The sequence below is a fragment of the Sturnus vulgaris genome, chromosome 13 (genome assembly GCF_052056855.1).
Source record: "Sturnus vulgaris isolate bStuVul1 chromosome 13, bStuVul1.hap1, whole genome shotgun sequence".
NCBI classification, from domain to species: domain Eukaryota; kingdom Metazoa; phylum Chordata; class Aves; order Passeriformes; family Sturnidae; genus Sturnus; species Sturnus vulgaris.
Genome location: NC_142255.1, coordinates 17811386 through 17823937, shown reverse-complemented (window position 1 = coordinate 17823937; position 12552 = coordinate 17811386). Strand labels below are relative to the sequence as shown.

The following is a 12552-nucleotide window of genomic DNA, read 5'->3' as shown; positions in this document are numbered from 1 at the left end:
GGAGCTGGGTCTGCAGAGGCACAACGCCCTTGGTACTGAGGGTCTTCCCTCCACCCTGGCACTCAGAACAGGAGTGAGATGACTGCATGGGCAGAGGACTTCAGTGCATGCCCAGATCTTCCCCAGCCTCTAAAAATGGGAGCACATGAGCTGCAGCTCCTGCAGAGACAAAAATGAAGACAACCATCTTTCCCAGACATTCTGGGTACAAATAGTGGCTCAGAGCCTGTAGTTACTGTCACACAGGCAAACAGGCTTTCCCTAAACACCCTCGGGGCAGCATCACCAAGTGATATCCTGAGAGCCTTTCTGCCCAGCCTCAATAGGCCTGAGAGACCAGCAAAAACAAGGAAATTCTTCAGGAAGGCTGAAATGCCATTCTTAATCCATCCTGTTATGACTAGGCATTAGGGATGTCTGAATGGCATGTTCATTGCAGGCATGTTGCAATAGGTAGGCACAAGGCGTGACAAAGTGACTCTGAACTGTCAAGGTGCCAGGAACACCCTGTGGTGCACAAAACCACAGGAGAAGGAGATCCATGCATCCTGGTGCTCCACTCATATCTGTAACAGATTTACTGAGCATTACATAAAAAGCTCCACTAAGAATATTAAGATTGCAAAGTATTTACAATGTTGGGAAATGACTGCAAACCTTCATACCCACCTGGGGTGTTTGAATTATGATACAACCCCCAGTTACACAATCACATACCTTCCCCCCAAACAAACTGAACACTCTTCTTTGTTCTAAGCTGCCTCGTGCATCTTCCTCCTCTGCCTCAAGGCCTGCTCACTGCTGCTCCTTTTTTCTTTCCCATCCTCTTTTCCTCTCTCCTCCCCCAGCAGCAGGCTGCAGAACACAGAGAAGACCATCACCCCACTGGCTCTGTGAGTGGGGAAAACACCTGCAAAAAAGCCTTGCTCTGCTTCAATCTCAGGGTTCCCCAGAGTGCTCCAGTGAGGAGATGTGCCAGGAATGGAGCACACCCACTGGAGACCCTCTTTCTTCAATTCACCTACTGACTTGTTAAAAAAGCCTCCCCTTGCACATCTTTGGAAAGGCCTCTGACATAACATGCCACAGTTTTTCAGTTAGAAGAGGTTCCCTGACCTGCTCCCCTGAAAACAGTCCATACATTGAATTCCTTTAAGTTTCAAACCCGAATACAAAACAGCTACAAGCAGCATCCTAACAGCTTGAAATGTCCAGAACCATTATTGAGGGCATCTCAAGTCTACTGTGGTCTTACCTCAGATTGCTACTACAATCCGGAGGGGACAGGCTGACTGTGAACAAATCCCTCTCACAACCCTTCAAAGAGCCACATGAGAGTGAACTGTTTAGAAATGACCATGACAGAGACTTCACAGTCACAGCTGTGGACCTGCTGCCCATGCTCTGTGGCAACTGAGCCGGGCACTCCTTTGAGGAAGGAGCACTTCTCCCCTGCCCTTGATGGATGTCAGCAAACTGCTAGGAGGAAGAAGTCTGTCTTCAAGTTTTAGGGACAGCACCAGAGTTACTCCTTTTCTCTTATCCATCTGGCAAAGAGTTGGACACAAAGTTTTTATTTGTGAGGTATGCAGCATCCAGTGGAAACATCCACCATTTTATTTTCAGGGCTTCTTTGTCCACACACAGACTTTTCTTTATCCCTCAACTGCCCCATCAAGGACAATTCTGTAACTAAAAAGAACAGACAACAAAACCTTTGCTTCTAGGCTTATAAAGCATTGGCCAAGTTTCAGCACCAGACTAAACTGTCATCGCTGAGATATCAGCTGCCAAATTTCCACCCCTCACGTGCAGCCTAAGCAAAACACTCAGCGTGGCCAGGGAGGGGCAGATTTCTGTTCAGGGCTTGGGAAGGGGAGTTCTGCTCCCAGCCTGCTGTGAAGGCAGAGCACAGCTGAAGCCAGAGCCAGTAGCAGGAACTGCCACCCCTGCAGTGACACTGGCCAGCACAGCAAATCCAGTGGCACATGGGGACAGGGCACTGGAAAACACCACCAAACACAACTCACCACTTCCTGTGGTGACTTCAGCAGACTGCACTTACAGCCCCAGCAGGGGATGAACCAGAGCAAGGGAAGTCTCAGTTTGCCAGAAAAGAGTGGGACATGATCAAGTGTCACCAGAAGGCAAACAGCTAGCTGGGGATGGTTGTCACCTATGACTCTTTTTAATTAATCCAGATCCAGGTGTAATTCCCACTCAGTTTCTTGGAAAAACCTAGTTAGAGCAAAATATTGTTTTAAAAGGTGTGATGTATAGAAGAGGCTTTCAGCACCCAAAGCACAGCTAGCTTACATTTTTGGCTGCAATTTCCACTAAGAAATCAGTCACCTGTACTGAGTATTCAGGGGGAGAGAACTCCACTGACTGGAAAAGTTTACAGTGACCCTCCTGCAGGCCAGAAGCTGAATTCACACAGGGACAAATATCAAGGAGGCAAAACTGGCCTGTTAGTTCTGTATGACAATTTTCTTTAGCCAACATTAAGAAGCAGGCACAAACTGCTCACGTAGTGCTCTGTAGCTGCTTGAGGAGACAGGGAACAATAACCACGTCATGGTTTCTGCCTATCAAAATACAGTTGCATCAGTCAGCTTCAACTCCACTGTTTACATGCCACTGCAATTAAACACAGTTGTGTCCTACCCAGTCAGGATAAAGAAATGACACATCATGTTTGGTTCTGCCTCAATGTGTAATTGCCCCACGGATGAACAGATCCCCAGTGGCAATAAGTCTTGGAGGCTGCCTCACAAGCATTGGACAAACTTAAATACCAAGAAAAAGATCTCAGTGCAGGCAGAAATGGCCATACTGCCCAACACTTACTGCCCACAGCAATGAGCTCCCAAAGCCCTGGCACAGCACAGCAGCTGTGAATCACCTTCCCATGACTTCCTGCACAGATCCAGATGTTGGCCCAGCTCTTTTCCATAGGTCAGACCAGTTGGCCTATACACGAGCTGCTTTGGACAAAAAAAAAAAAAGCATCACATGTGATTCTTTCTCACCTCAGACTGTTACCAAACCCAAGCAGTTATATCTCAGGTTACTCTACAGCACACCAGGGCCAGCCAGGGACTACTAAGGCTCTTGAGATACTGGTTTGGTTTTAGTGAGAGCTGTCACATTTGTGCAGGAGGCCAGAACCCACAATAGCAACTGGAAAAGCAGCACCACATCTCCAGCAGCAAGTGGTCAATGTTTGTACGACCAAGCTTAGACTGCCCCAAGCACTCAGACTATTTGTGTTGAAAAAAAAAGAGTTTCAGTTCAGTGTCTCTAACAGGCTGCCCTGCAGCTGAGGTACAAACCACCCCCAACACAGAGCCCAAATCCTGTGCACACACCATCATTGCTATTTCCTCAGGCTGGCTACTTCCTTCCAGTCTATGGCACAAGAATGATGCTCAGTCTCATTCCTCTGAGAGTGTTCAGCAGCCAGTTCCTACCAGGGAAAGTGCCTCTGACAAGCTAGAAAGGACTGATGCCACCCAGCCCATGGAACTTTTGAGCAGCATATCCAGTGTCCCAAACCTCCAGCTCAGGTTGGCCAGATGGATGTTGCTGTTAAAAGCCAGCTTTTCCTCTGTGTACTCCCCTACAAAAAAAAAAAAATCACCCTGGAAAATGTCTTTTGCACTGCTTGTCCAACAACACTTACCTTATCTCCTTCTTCAATGTCACAAATTTTCTCCAGCGTTGAAGGGTTGTAGGTGGGGAACTTCTTTCCACTTGTAGACTCGTGCCATTCATTGTTAATAAATATCTGAAGAGAAAGCAAGTGGAGTGGGATGGGCAGGAGAAAGAAAAACAATCGATATGGACAAAAAAACCACAAGTGCTCCTCAAAGGTCTAGAGGCTCTTCAACTTCCACCCATGGCAGAGTCAAGTGTGCTCAGTCACTCTCCCAGGGACACTGCTGGCAATACAGAAGCATTTCTACAAACTTGGTGCACCCGGTTAGTTTTGAAACAGAGGAAGGCAGAGCATGGGTCCCACACAGAACAGCACTAGGATTTGGCAGTGAGGAACGGGCAGTATTTGAAATACATCTCCATGGGAACAGCAAGCAGACACCAAGAGAAACTTGCATGGTTGAGGCAGAAGGAGCCTCTTGTTACATGTGGCTGTACAATTACTACTTGGCTGTTTGTGCCCTGCCCTGGGCTACCTCCACAGCTTGCTCCCCCTCAGCAGTGTCCACAGGAGGTGGGTTCTGGCTCGGTTCTACCCCACCATGCCTTGTCACAGACCAGATCAAGCCTCCCACGTCACTTGGAGTCATCTGTGACAAGATTTAAGTGTTTCAAAATATTGCATTTCCAGAGCAAGAACAAACAGTCCCAGCGTTGCGTAACTGAAAATGCATTAAATACTGGAGTGCTGTTACTCACTGTAAACAGAACATGAATACCTATATACAATTAATGGATTCAGCATGCATCTTATCCATGCTGTGATCTGACTTGGCAGTGTTATATTTTATAAATATACTTTAAATAAGATTAGATGAAGTAATCTTTATTAGTAGCCTGCTAGTGGCTGTAAGCTAGTACTTTCATTTGGAAGCCATCCACATTTGCAATCTTGTTTATGAGTCTCTACACACCACCAGGAGATTAATGTTGCATCTCTTACTTTCGGAATTCCCACTGCTTTGGGTCATAGTTTTCTTTCCTTGGGCAGCTTTTTTTCCTGAAAGGACTTTTTCTTACTATTTCTGCATAAAGCATCCAAAGTATAATTGGTGTAAAAGCTGCACTGCTGGACCCACCTGTTTCACACAGGCTGAGAAAAAGAAAATGTCACAAAAAATGTTGCCAAGGGAAGTCACAAGAAAAGATACAGTGTTAGAAATATTAACTCCTGTTTAGGACACCAGTGCTCCCAAATTACCTCTGTCATCCGAGTACTACATCTTAGCATGCACGCAATTTAACTTAGGTTTTTCTTTATTTCTCTCATGAAAGAAGTTGTATTATAAACGTGGGAAATATGACAGGAACCATAAAATTACAGTATCAGGTATATGCTCACAAACTAAGGATTGGGGAAGGATACTGATTTTTTCTTTGCATTCAATGCTAATTCTGTGGGAAAGCGATGTTCCTACCAAGTAGTAAAGCACAAGAGTGATAGGATCAGGCTGCTTGAAATGTAACATACACACTGGCATCGTTCTGGGAATCCAACACATATCACGAGTCCTTGGTGCCAGGAGTTGAAATCAAATCAAATAGTATATCAGCAGTTCATGCTTCATAGCCAGAATTTGAGACAAGGAATTGTGGACAGATCACTTCCATCACACACCCATGACAAGCACTAAGCTGCTCTATAAGAAAGATCTTTGTTGAAAAACTTTGCCTCTCCCCCAGCCCCATAACTGGTAGAACCAAAAATAAAAATCTCCTCTAAGCAGAGAGAAGCGTGCTGTCAGCTGTAAACATCTGGTGAAACTCAGCTTGCACAAAACCCCTCACAGTTTTATGAAAATTGACTGCTGCTCATTATTTTCTCAGATGCACCGGGAACATCAGATCAAACATCAAACTCACACTTTTAATTAACGTTGGTTTCTACTTTTAAGACACTACCTTGACTCTCTTAGCGCTCACAGTCTCTGGCAAAACTGTGGAGCATAAACTGCATGTTTTAAAACACACACGGCTACAGGATAAGATCCCTAAGGAGTGTTTAAAAGTGTTCACAACAATAAAAATAACAAAAACCAGAACATTTGGATGTTTAAGAAGAACTCAAATGGCCGTGTCCATTTTGGACGCAGGAAAGAGCTGTTTGTGCAGCATTACGCCATTCTGCAATCAGCAGCTGCAGATCCAATTTGCTGCTAAATGACAAGTTTATCTGACAAATAAAGAGTAGATAAATTTCGGATGTTAAAAGTTAATCTAGCCTAGTGATTTCTCCTAATTGCTAATCTCCTTCGGTACTTTGGATGCATAATTCAAATCAACACCTCACCCGATAAGCTATGGCTGTTCGCTCCTTCTTGCTACAAGGGAAGGAGCTTCAAATTTCGGTTTTCCTTAATACTTAACACAAAAATGTAACAGCAACGCACTCATTCAGTCCCTCTAGCTCTTTTAGTCCAGGCAAAAGTTGAAATTATGGCAGCCAAGGCTCCTCAGCAGCATAACCAGCCGGGACGCTTTCCCCACTGCGCAAGGCAGCGGGTCAGGCTGTTGTGGAACAAAAAGCGACTCGGCGATCACAGAGCTACAGCCGCCCTGGGAGCAGGGATTGCTGCAGCCCTGCTCAGCTCCACCTCTGAGGGACAGAGTAATCAAGTTCAGGAGCCTTTAGTTTATACCAAAAAGTCAGGGGCGACTGTTTAAAGGGAAACTCAATGGGGAGTGGAGAGGTGAGAGTTTGCGTGGGCTCAGTGCCCAACTCCTCACCCTGTGGGAAGGCCACGGAGCTGGGATGAAGAATCACCAACACAATCACTGCTCCTCTCGTGGAGCTGCAGGATGGCTCCAGTCTCATGGCAGAGCCTTCGCACAAGGCCCTTCCTGCTGGACACCGGCCCTGCGCTCGCCACCACCCAAACCCACCGCTGGCACCGGGCCACTGAGCCACAGGGGAGATGTGGGTCAAGGACAGTCGAACACAACCCCAGCAAGCGGCTTCCTGAGGGATAAACCCGTCCTGCCCTGCCCAGGCTCACCCCATCCAAATCGGATTGTGCTGAGCACCAGCGGGAGCTGGAGGCGTTCACAGGTGGGTTGGGAGGGGAAGATGGTGTCAGGCACTACAGCCAGGGAGAGAAGCCTAGGGCAGAGCAACAGCTTTGGTGGAGTTATTTTATTAAAAAGAAAAAGGTAGGCTTTGGGCATTAGGGATCGGGGCAAGTGTTGCTCCATTAGAAACGCTGCTGTCATCTGCTTGCTCAGCCTCAAACCCCCATAAACCTACTATCTCAGACAGCAGAAGGAATAAAAAAAGCTAAGAAAAACAACACTGAGGGTGAAATTTTTGTATTAAAAATATAACACCTCACCGCTACCCTGACTCCACCGAATATAGGCGACGCTATCACGGCAAAGCCCACCCGCCGCCCAGCGCCCCGTGCCTGGACGGGCTCACCTTGGTGTACTTCACCTCCAGGCTGCGCAGGGGCCGCGGCAGCGGGGGCACTTTCTTGTCGGGCTGCCCGTTCTCCACGGCGCCGTTGAGGGCAGCCATGGCCCCGCCGTCGAGCCCGCGCGCCTTCTGCCCGCTGACAGCGCCCTCGCCGCCTTAAGAGCGCCGCGCGCGCCGCCCGCCCGCCCCCATTGGCCACCGCCCCCCGGCTCGCGCGCCGGCCCCGCCCCCGCGCCCCGCCCCGGCCCCTCGCGCGGCCGCAGGTGACGGGCGGCGCCGCCCCGCCGAGGCTCCGCGCGCGCCGCAGGGGCGGGGGGGGCGCCCGCGCGCTTCCGCGGGATCCCCACAGCGCTGTCCCCACACGGGTGACAAAGGATCCCGAAGGACTCCCCTCAGGAGCCCAAAGGGCTTCCAAAGGGCTCTCCACCGGGTTGCGAGGGATTCTTCTAAAGGGATTCCCCGAAGGCCATAAACGGTTCCGCGCAGGGCTCTCCACAGAATCCCAAAGGGCTCCTACCGCGTTCCCTTCAGGGTTTCCACAGAGTCCCTCAGGGCTCCCCAGAGAGCTCGGACATTGCTCCCTCAGGGCTCCCCGTGGTGTTCCCTGCAGTGCTGCCCTCAGCGCTCCTGCGGGGCTCCCTCAGGGCTCCACGCACGGCTCTGCCATTGCTCCCTGCAGGACTCCTCATGGGGCTCCCTCAGGGCTCCGATCAGCCCTGAGCAGTGCGGGAGGGGAGCTGGATGTGCCCAGATGGGCTTTGGGGAGTAGAGCAGCCACCCTGGCTTCCCCCAAAGGGTGGCATTGAGGTGGGCATGGGAGGATGTGCCCTCTGCTGCCTCTGTGTCCCACCCAAGCCCACCCAGAAGTCATTCATGGGAGGATCCTTGGAGGGGTCTCCATAAGAGTAACACCCCTGTCTCCCAGCAATAAGGGCATTTTTCTGCTATTCCTGGTGCCCTGACGTCCTTACCTCAACCTGCTACACCTCATCCTTCCCTCAATGCCTCTGGAGAGCTTTCCAGGGCTGACAGTAAGAGAAGAACATGACATCGAATGTCTGCTGTGCATCTGCATAGTATGATGTGCATCCACATTCCTGTGTGTGTACAGGAGTCTGGGACCAGTTTGACCATCCCAGTCTGACTATCCCAGTCAAAGGGCTCCAGCCGGGTGGGGCAGGACCAGGCCCTTCCACTGGAAAGTCCTACACTGATAACAACAGATTTGTGTCCCACTCAGCCAAGATCCAGCACAGTGCTCATGGTAGCACACTTGGAGTGTCGAGAAAGATGCTGTCTTTCGAGAAGTCCTGAAGGATATGGAACATGTCTTAAGTGACAGATCTAGGCTCTGAGCCCGAACAAGTTCATTATGTATTGCTTAACTTTATTGTGCATAAAATATGTGTAAGTCTTTGCAGGCTGAGGGCCAGGACACTCGGAGCACCCTCACACCCCCACACACATGGAAGATAATACAACATATTTTCCATATAACAAGTGGCAAGATGCCAGAAGTTATCTTCCAAAATGTTCTGCAGAATCTGTAATCCCCAGCAATAGTCAGCACTTTGCTGTTAGAATACTTAAAAATACTCAGAGCTTCCAAAGGCAGATAGTCTGTGATATCACAGTGGCGTAGATTTTGTGCTGATTCAGAAGGGAAAGTATCTTGATGAATCAACCCCCACTCCCTGCAGCTTGCAGGATGTTTTTGGAAGTCCTCTGCCCAGGTGAAAACCTATCTGACAGTGATTGGTGCAGAAATGTTTATTTCTGAGCTGTCCATTTTTAACTGTCCAGTTGCTATTTCCCACAAAAGCTACAAATGCAACCAAGCTAGAAGAAATCTCTTAGTCAAATCCCAATGTATTCCTAATCCCAATGAAGACTTTATCCATTTCTATTTGTACCTTGCCCACAGAAACACTCAGTGGAAGTGGAAAGTACTTTTGCAATTAGAGGGCAAAATATCAGGATGAGGATATCAGGATGAATAAGAAGTTCCAGAACAAGCAGTGTCTAAAGAGTCATTCCAGTGGGTTGTCTCATGTGGAATGACCTTGTCTCTTATCTCTGATGAGGAAGATTTTATACAGGACACTCCTGGGAAAATGATTGCTTCTTTGAGTTAATGTTGCTGCAGTGTGAAATACATATAAGACAGAAATTCCATGTAGAGGGTTTGGGGATGTGTAAGACTTTTAAAAGGTTGTACCAAGTGAATGAATGGTGAGTCAGCAACATATGATTGAGCTGAAATAATAGACTTTAATGGATATACATAGTTGTGTGCAGTGTTTCCTCTGATAATGTCACAGGAGGAGTAACAAAATGTTCTGCTGTCAAAGAGTTTTGTGGACACCGACTGGTCCCTTGCTGGGCAAACTCAGTCCTGGCATAAGTGGGAAGTCCACCAGCCCCAGAAGAGATGGGTCTGTTGTCACCAGATGTGTCTTTTGTGCTTCTATCAGATCCACAGTATTGGAAATACTCATGTCTCCAGACTTCTGCGTGAGAGAAGTCCTAAAAGCATCAGCAGAGCCCTGACAGAACAAGCGTGAGACATTTTACATTCGTTCCTGTGCCTCAGGAGGGCCATGCCACCACTAGGATAGAGGTACTGAAAAAGTGGAGTTTAGCTAAGTTTGCAACAGTTGATCAATGTGTCAGAAACACGAGCACGAGGAAGAGCGTCCATCAGAGAGGTCACACCACTGCTGAGTTACCCTGTTGTGGTCTTCTGTCACAGAGATCTCAGCAATGTGTCCTTAACCTGCTGCTGTGACAGCAGTGGCTGTGGATTCCCTGAAGCTGCTCTGCAGAGCTGTATCTCACACAGAGTTTTTATACCATCAGTACACCAGCTCTGCTCTGTCAAGCAGAACAAAGATCACATTCCCACTGTTGGGTTGGACATGTGCACTCCTAAATCTGCCACCGTGGTGAGACCTGACCACAGGTCTCTGTGCTGTCCTGCCTGCCTGTGCCAAGCACAGTCCTAGGACATGTTCCTGCTGTGATGTTGCTGTCTCCCTGTCTTTTAGGGATGCTAAGTGTCCCTGAAGGAATTAATTTCTCTTACTTCCCAACCTTATTTAACCTTAATGAAGGGGATATTGCTTGTGGTAACTCCTCCAAATACACTCTGCTCTATCTTATGCCCTGGATCCAGCCCAGGACTGCAGGGAGTATACAGAGGGTCAGTGAAGACATCTCCAGACTACCTAGAAATAGGTTGTTTCTAGATCCATTTGGCATCCTGCCCCATGGATGAAGACAGTGAGGCACATATTAGAGGGCTATGTTTGCCCAGCCAGTGGTGCTGTAGCCATTCACAGATACTCTACAAACTGATCAGTTGACATTTCAAGATTTTTTTTTCATCTAGAACTCAGCCTGTGCTTCCAGCTGACCAGCAATACCATAGCTGTATGGAGCAGTCAACCTGGCACAGAGCCAAAGCTTATCCCACTTATTTTCCATATCCCCCGAAGCCCATGCACACACAAACATAAATACGTGTGTGAAACAATATACTCTGAAAGGCTACTGAGGCTCTACGCTCCAGCATTCAACAGCCCAGAGTGTCCAGGATTTGCCTGGTTTTCCTCATCCAGATGAACTGTAATTGAGTTATCCACGCCCTTTTCCTACAGGCATCCCGCTCACTCTGCATTGGCAATGGTTGCTGCTCCTGAGGGAACAGCTCCCCTCATGATTTATTCTCCTCTTGTTTAATGTGCAGCGAAGGGGCTTTTTACTGCCTGTTATTCAAACTGTGCTTTGGGCACAAAATTATTCATTTCCGTATGGTTTTTCCATGGTGCTCATGACAGCAGTGTCTGAGAGTTTCACATGCACTGTTTCCTTTTCCAGTCATTTTGAGAGGATGCTGACCCTGTATTATCAGTGAGGAAAGAAGGCAGGCAGTGATGAATAAAAAAAGGGTGTTCATAATTTCAGTTTCCCAATGTGAGTCACCCACAGCCTGAGTGCTTTGATGACAGACATTCAGAGCTCAGCTCCAGCAGTTCATTGCACGAGCTGGATCTAAAGATCTCCCACCCGAACACCCAGGTAAGGCAGAAAGTGCTGGTGAGTGCATTGCTCTCCAGTGACTTTAATCTGTGAATTTTCTGGTTTTTTATAAGTTTATCATTCCTTTAACTTTTATTTCCCATGGGTAGTTCTCTAGAGTTTGCGTTAATTCTTCTAAGCAAACTTAAAATCCATACATTTCATCAGTCCTGACCCAATTTGCCATGATACAGGTTAGCAGCAGGATGGCCTGTTTTGAACTGTGGTGTGATTGGCATTTTATGGGCTCCCTCGTAGCAGACATGACTGATTGATCCCTATCAACTGGCCAAGCGAAGGCAGTGAGATTTGCTTTGTTTTTCCAAATATTTTCTGGCTGCAAGATAGTGATAATTGAACTACTGCCTTCAGTTGTGAAGCACATTGCAAATATCACCAAATCAACGAAAAAATCTGCCATTTTTAACCAAAACTAGCTCTACTCAGTTTATCCAAATATTCACATACAATTTCAAAAGGATTTGAATCCAGAGAGGTGCCTTAAAAAGTCAAAATAAAAAAGATCAGCCTGTCCTGAAGATACCATGGAGATGCTATGTCTTACATGAGGGCTCCTCTTGTATCAATCCAACCTTAACTGGGCTGTGCCGATGCCTACAACCCTCCTCCAGTGATAGTACTGGAGAGGGGTTGTAGACATGGGATATATTTTGGGGTGTGAGCACCCCCATGAACTCAGCCCCCTCCCATATTTGTGTTGCCCTTCTCGTGCCCTGTGGGTTTAAGCTTCAATTTTAACACATCTGGGACTGAAGAACAGTTTCTTTCCCTGCTCCTCTCCACCTCCAAAAGTCCTGTTAGTAAAGGTGGAGAGAGGCGATGCGAGATATTGTAAGATGCTATTTGTGCAAACATTTGTAATCCTAAACATGACCTCATGATGCAAACCAGGACTTTGGCTGCTCAAGACAAAACACAGCCTTTTTATGCTTTGTGCTGTAATTACTTCATGAAGCAAAATCCTCAGTCAAATTAATTTTCTTCATGCATATCATAGGTATTAAACTGCGACTGTGCACAAGGATTGGCCTTTACTTTACTAGCCTGGCTCCAAAAGTAAATTGGAAAAGTAAGTGGCAAGGAAATAACAAACAGCTGAACATTTTGAAGCCTTTTCTATTAAAACAAGGTCTATTTCCTCTAGTCCTCACTTCTCCCTGCCAGGCCAAGCATTGGAAGATGAGAATGGGAGCAGGAACAGAAGCAAGTGCGAGATAACCTACTAAGATAGTGTCTGTGCTGTGGAGAAGTTCAAGGACCTGTTTCCTTACAAACCATTCAGTGTGTCTGGCACCGCAGAGCCGATGGGAACCACTCCC

At 47.5% G+C, this 12552-nt stretch overlaps 1 protein-coding gene across 1 annotated transcript in view; it reads right to left on the bottom strand.

Moving 5' to 3' along the window:
• The window catches only part of ALDH1A3 (aldehyde dehydrogenase 1 family member A3), a 33743-nt gene extending 26486 nt beyond the window's left edge, over positions 1-7257 (bottom strand). The window contains exons 1-2 of the mRNA XM_014874636.2: positions 7136-7257; positions 3686-3790 (exon numbers count right to left, since the gene is read on the bottom strand). Of these exons, the coding sequence (XP_014730122.1) occupies positions 3686-3790; positions 7136-7234 (204 nt within the window). The 5' untranslated portion in view covers positions 7235-7257. The remainder of the gene's footprint in view (positions 1-3685; positions 3791-7135) is intronic.
• Between the last annotated feature and the right edge of the window lie 5295 nt (positions 7258-12552).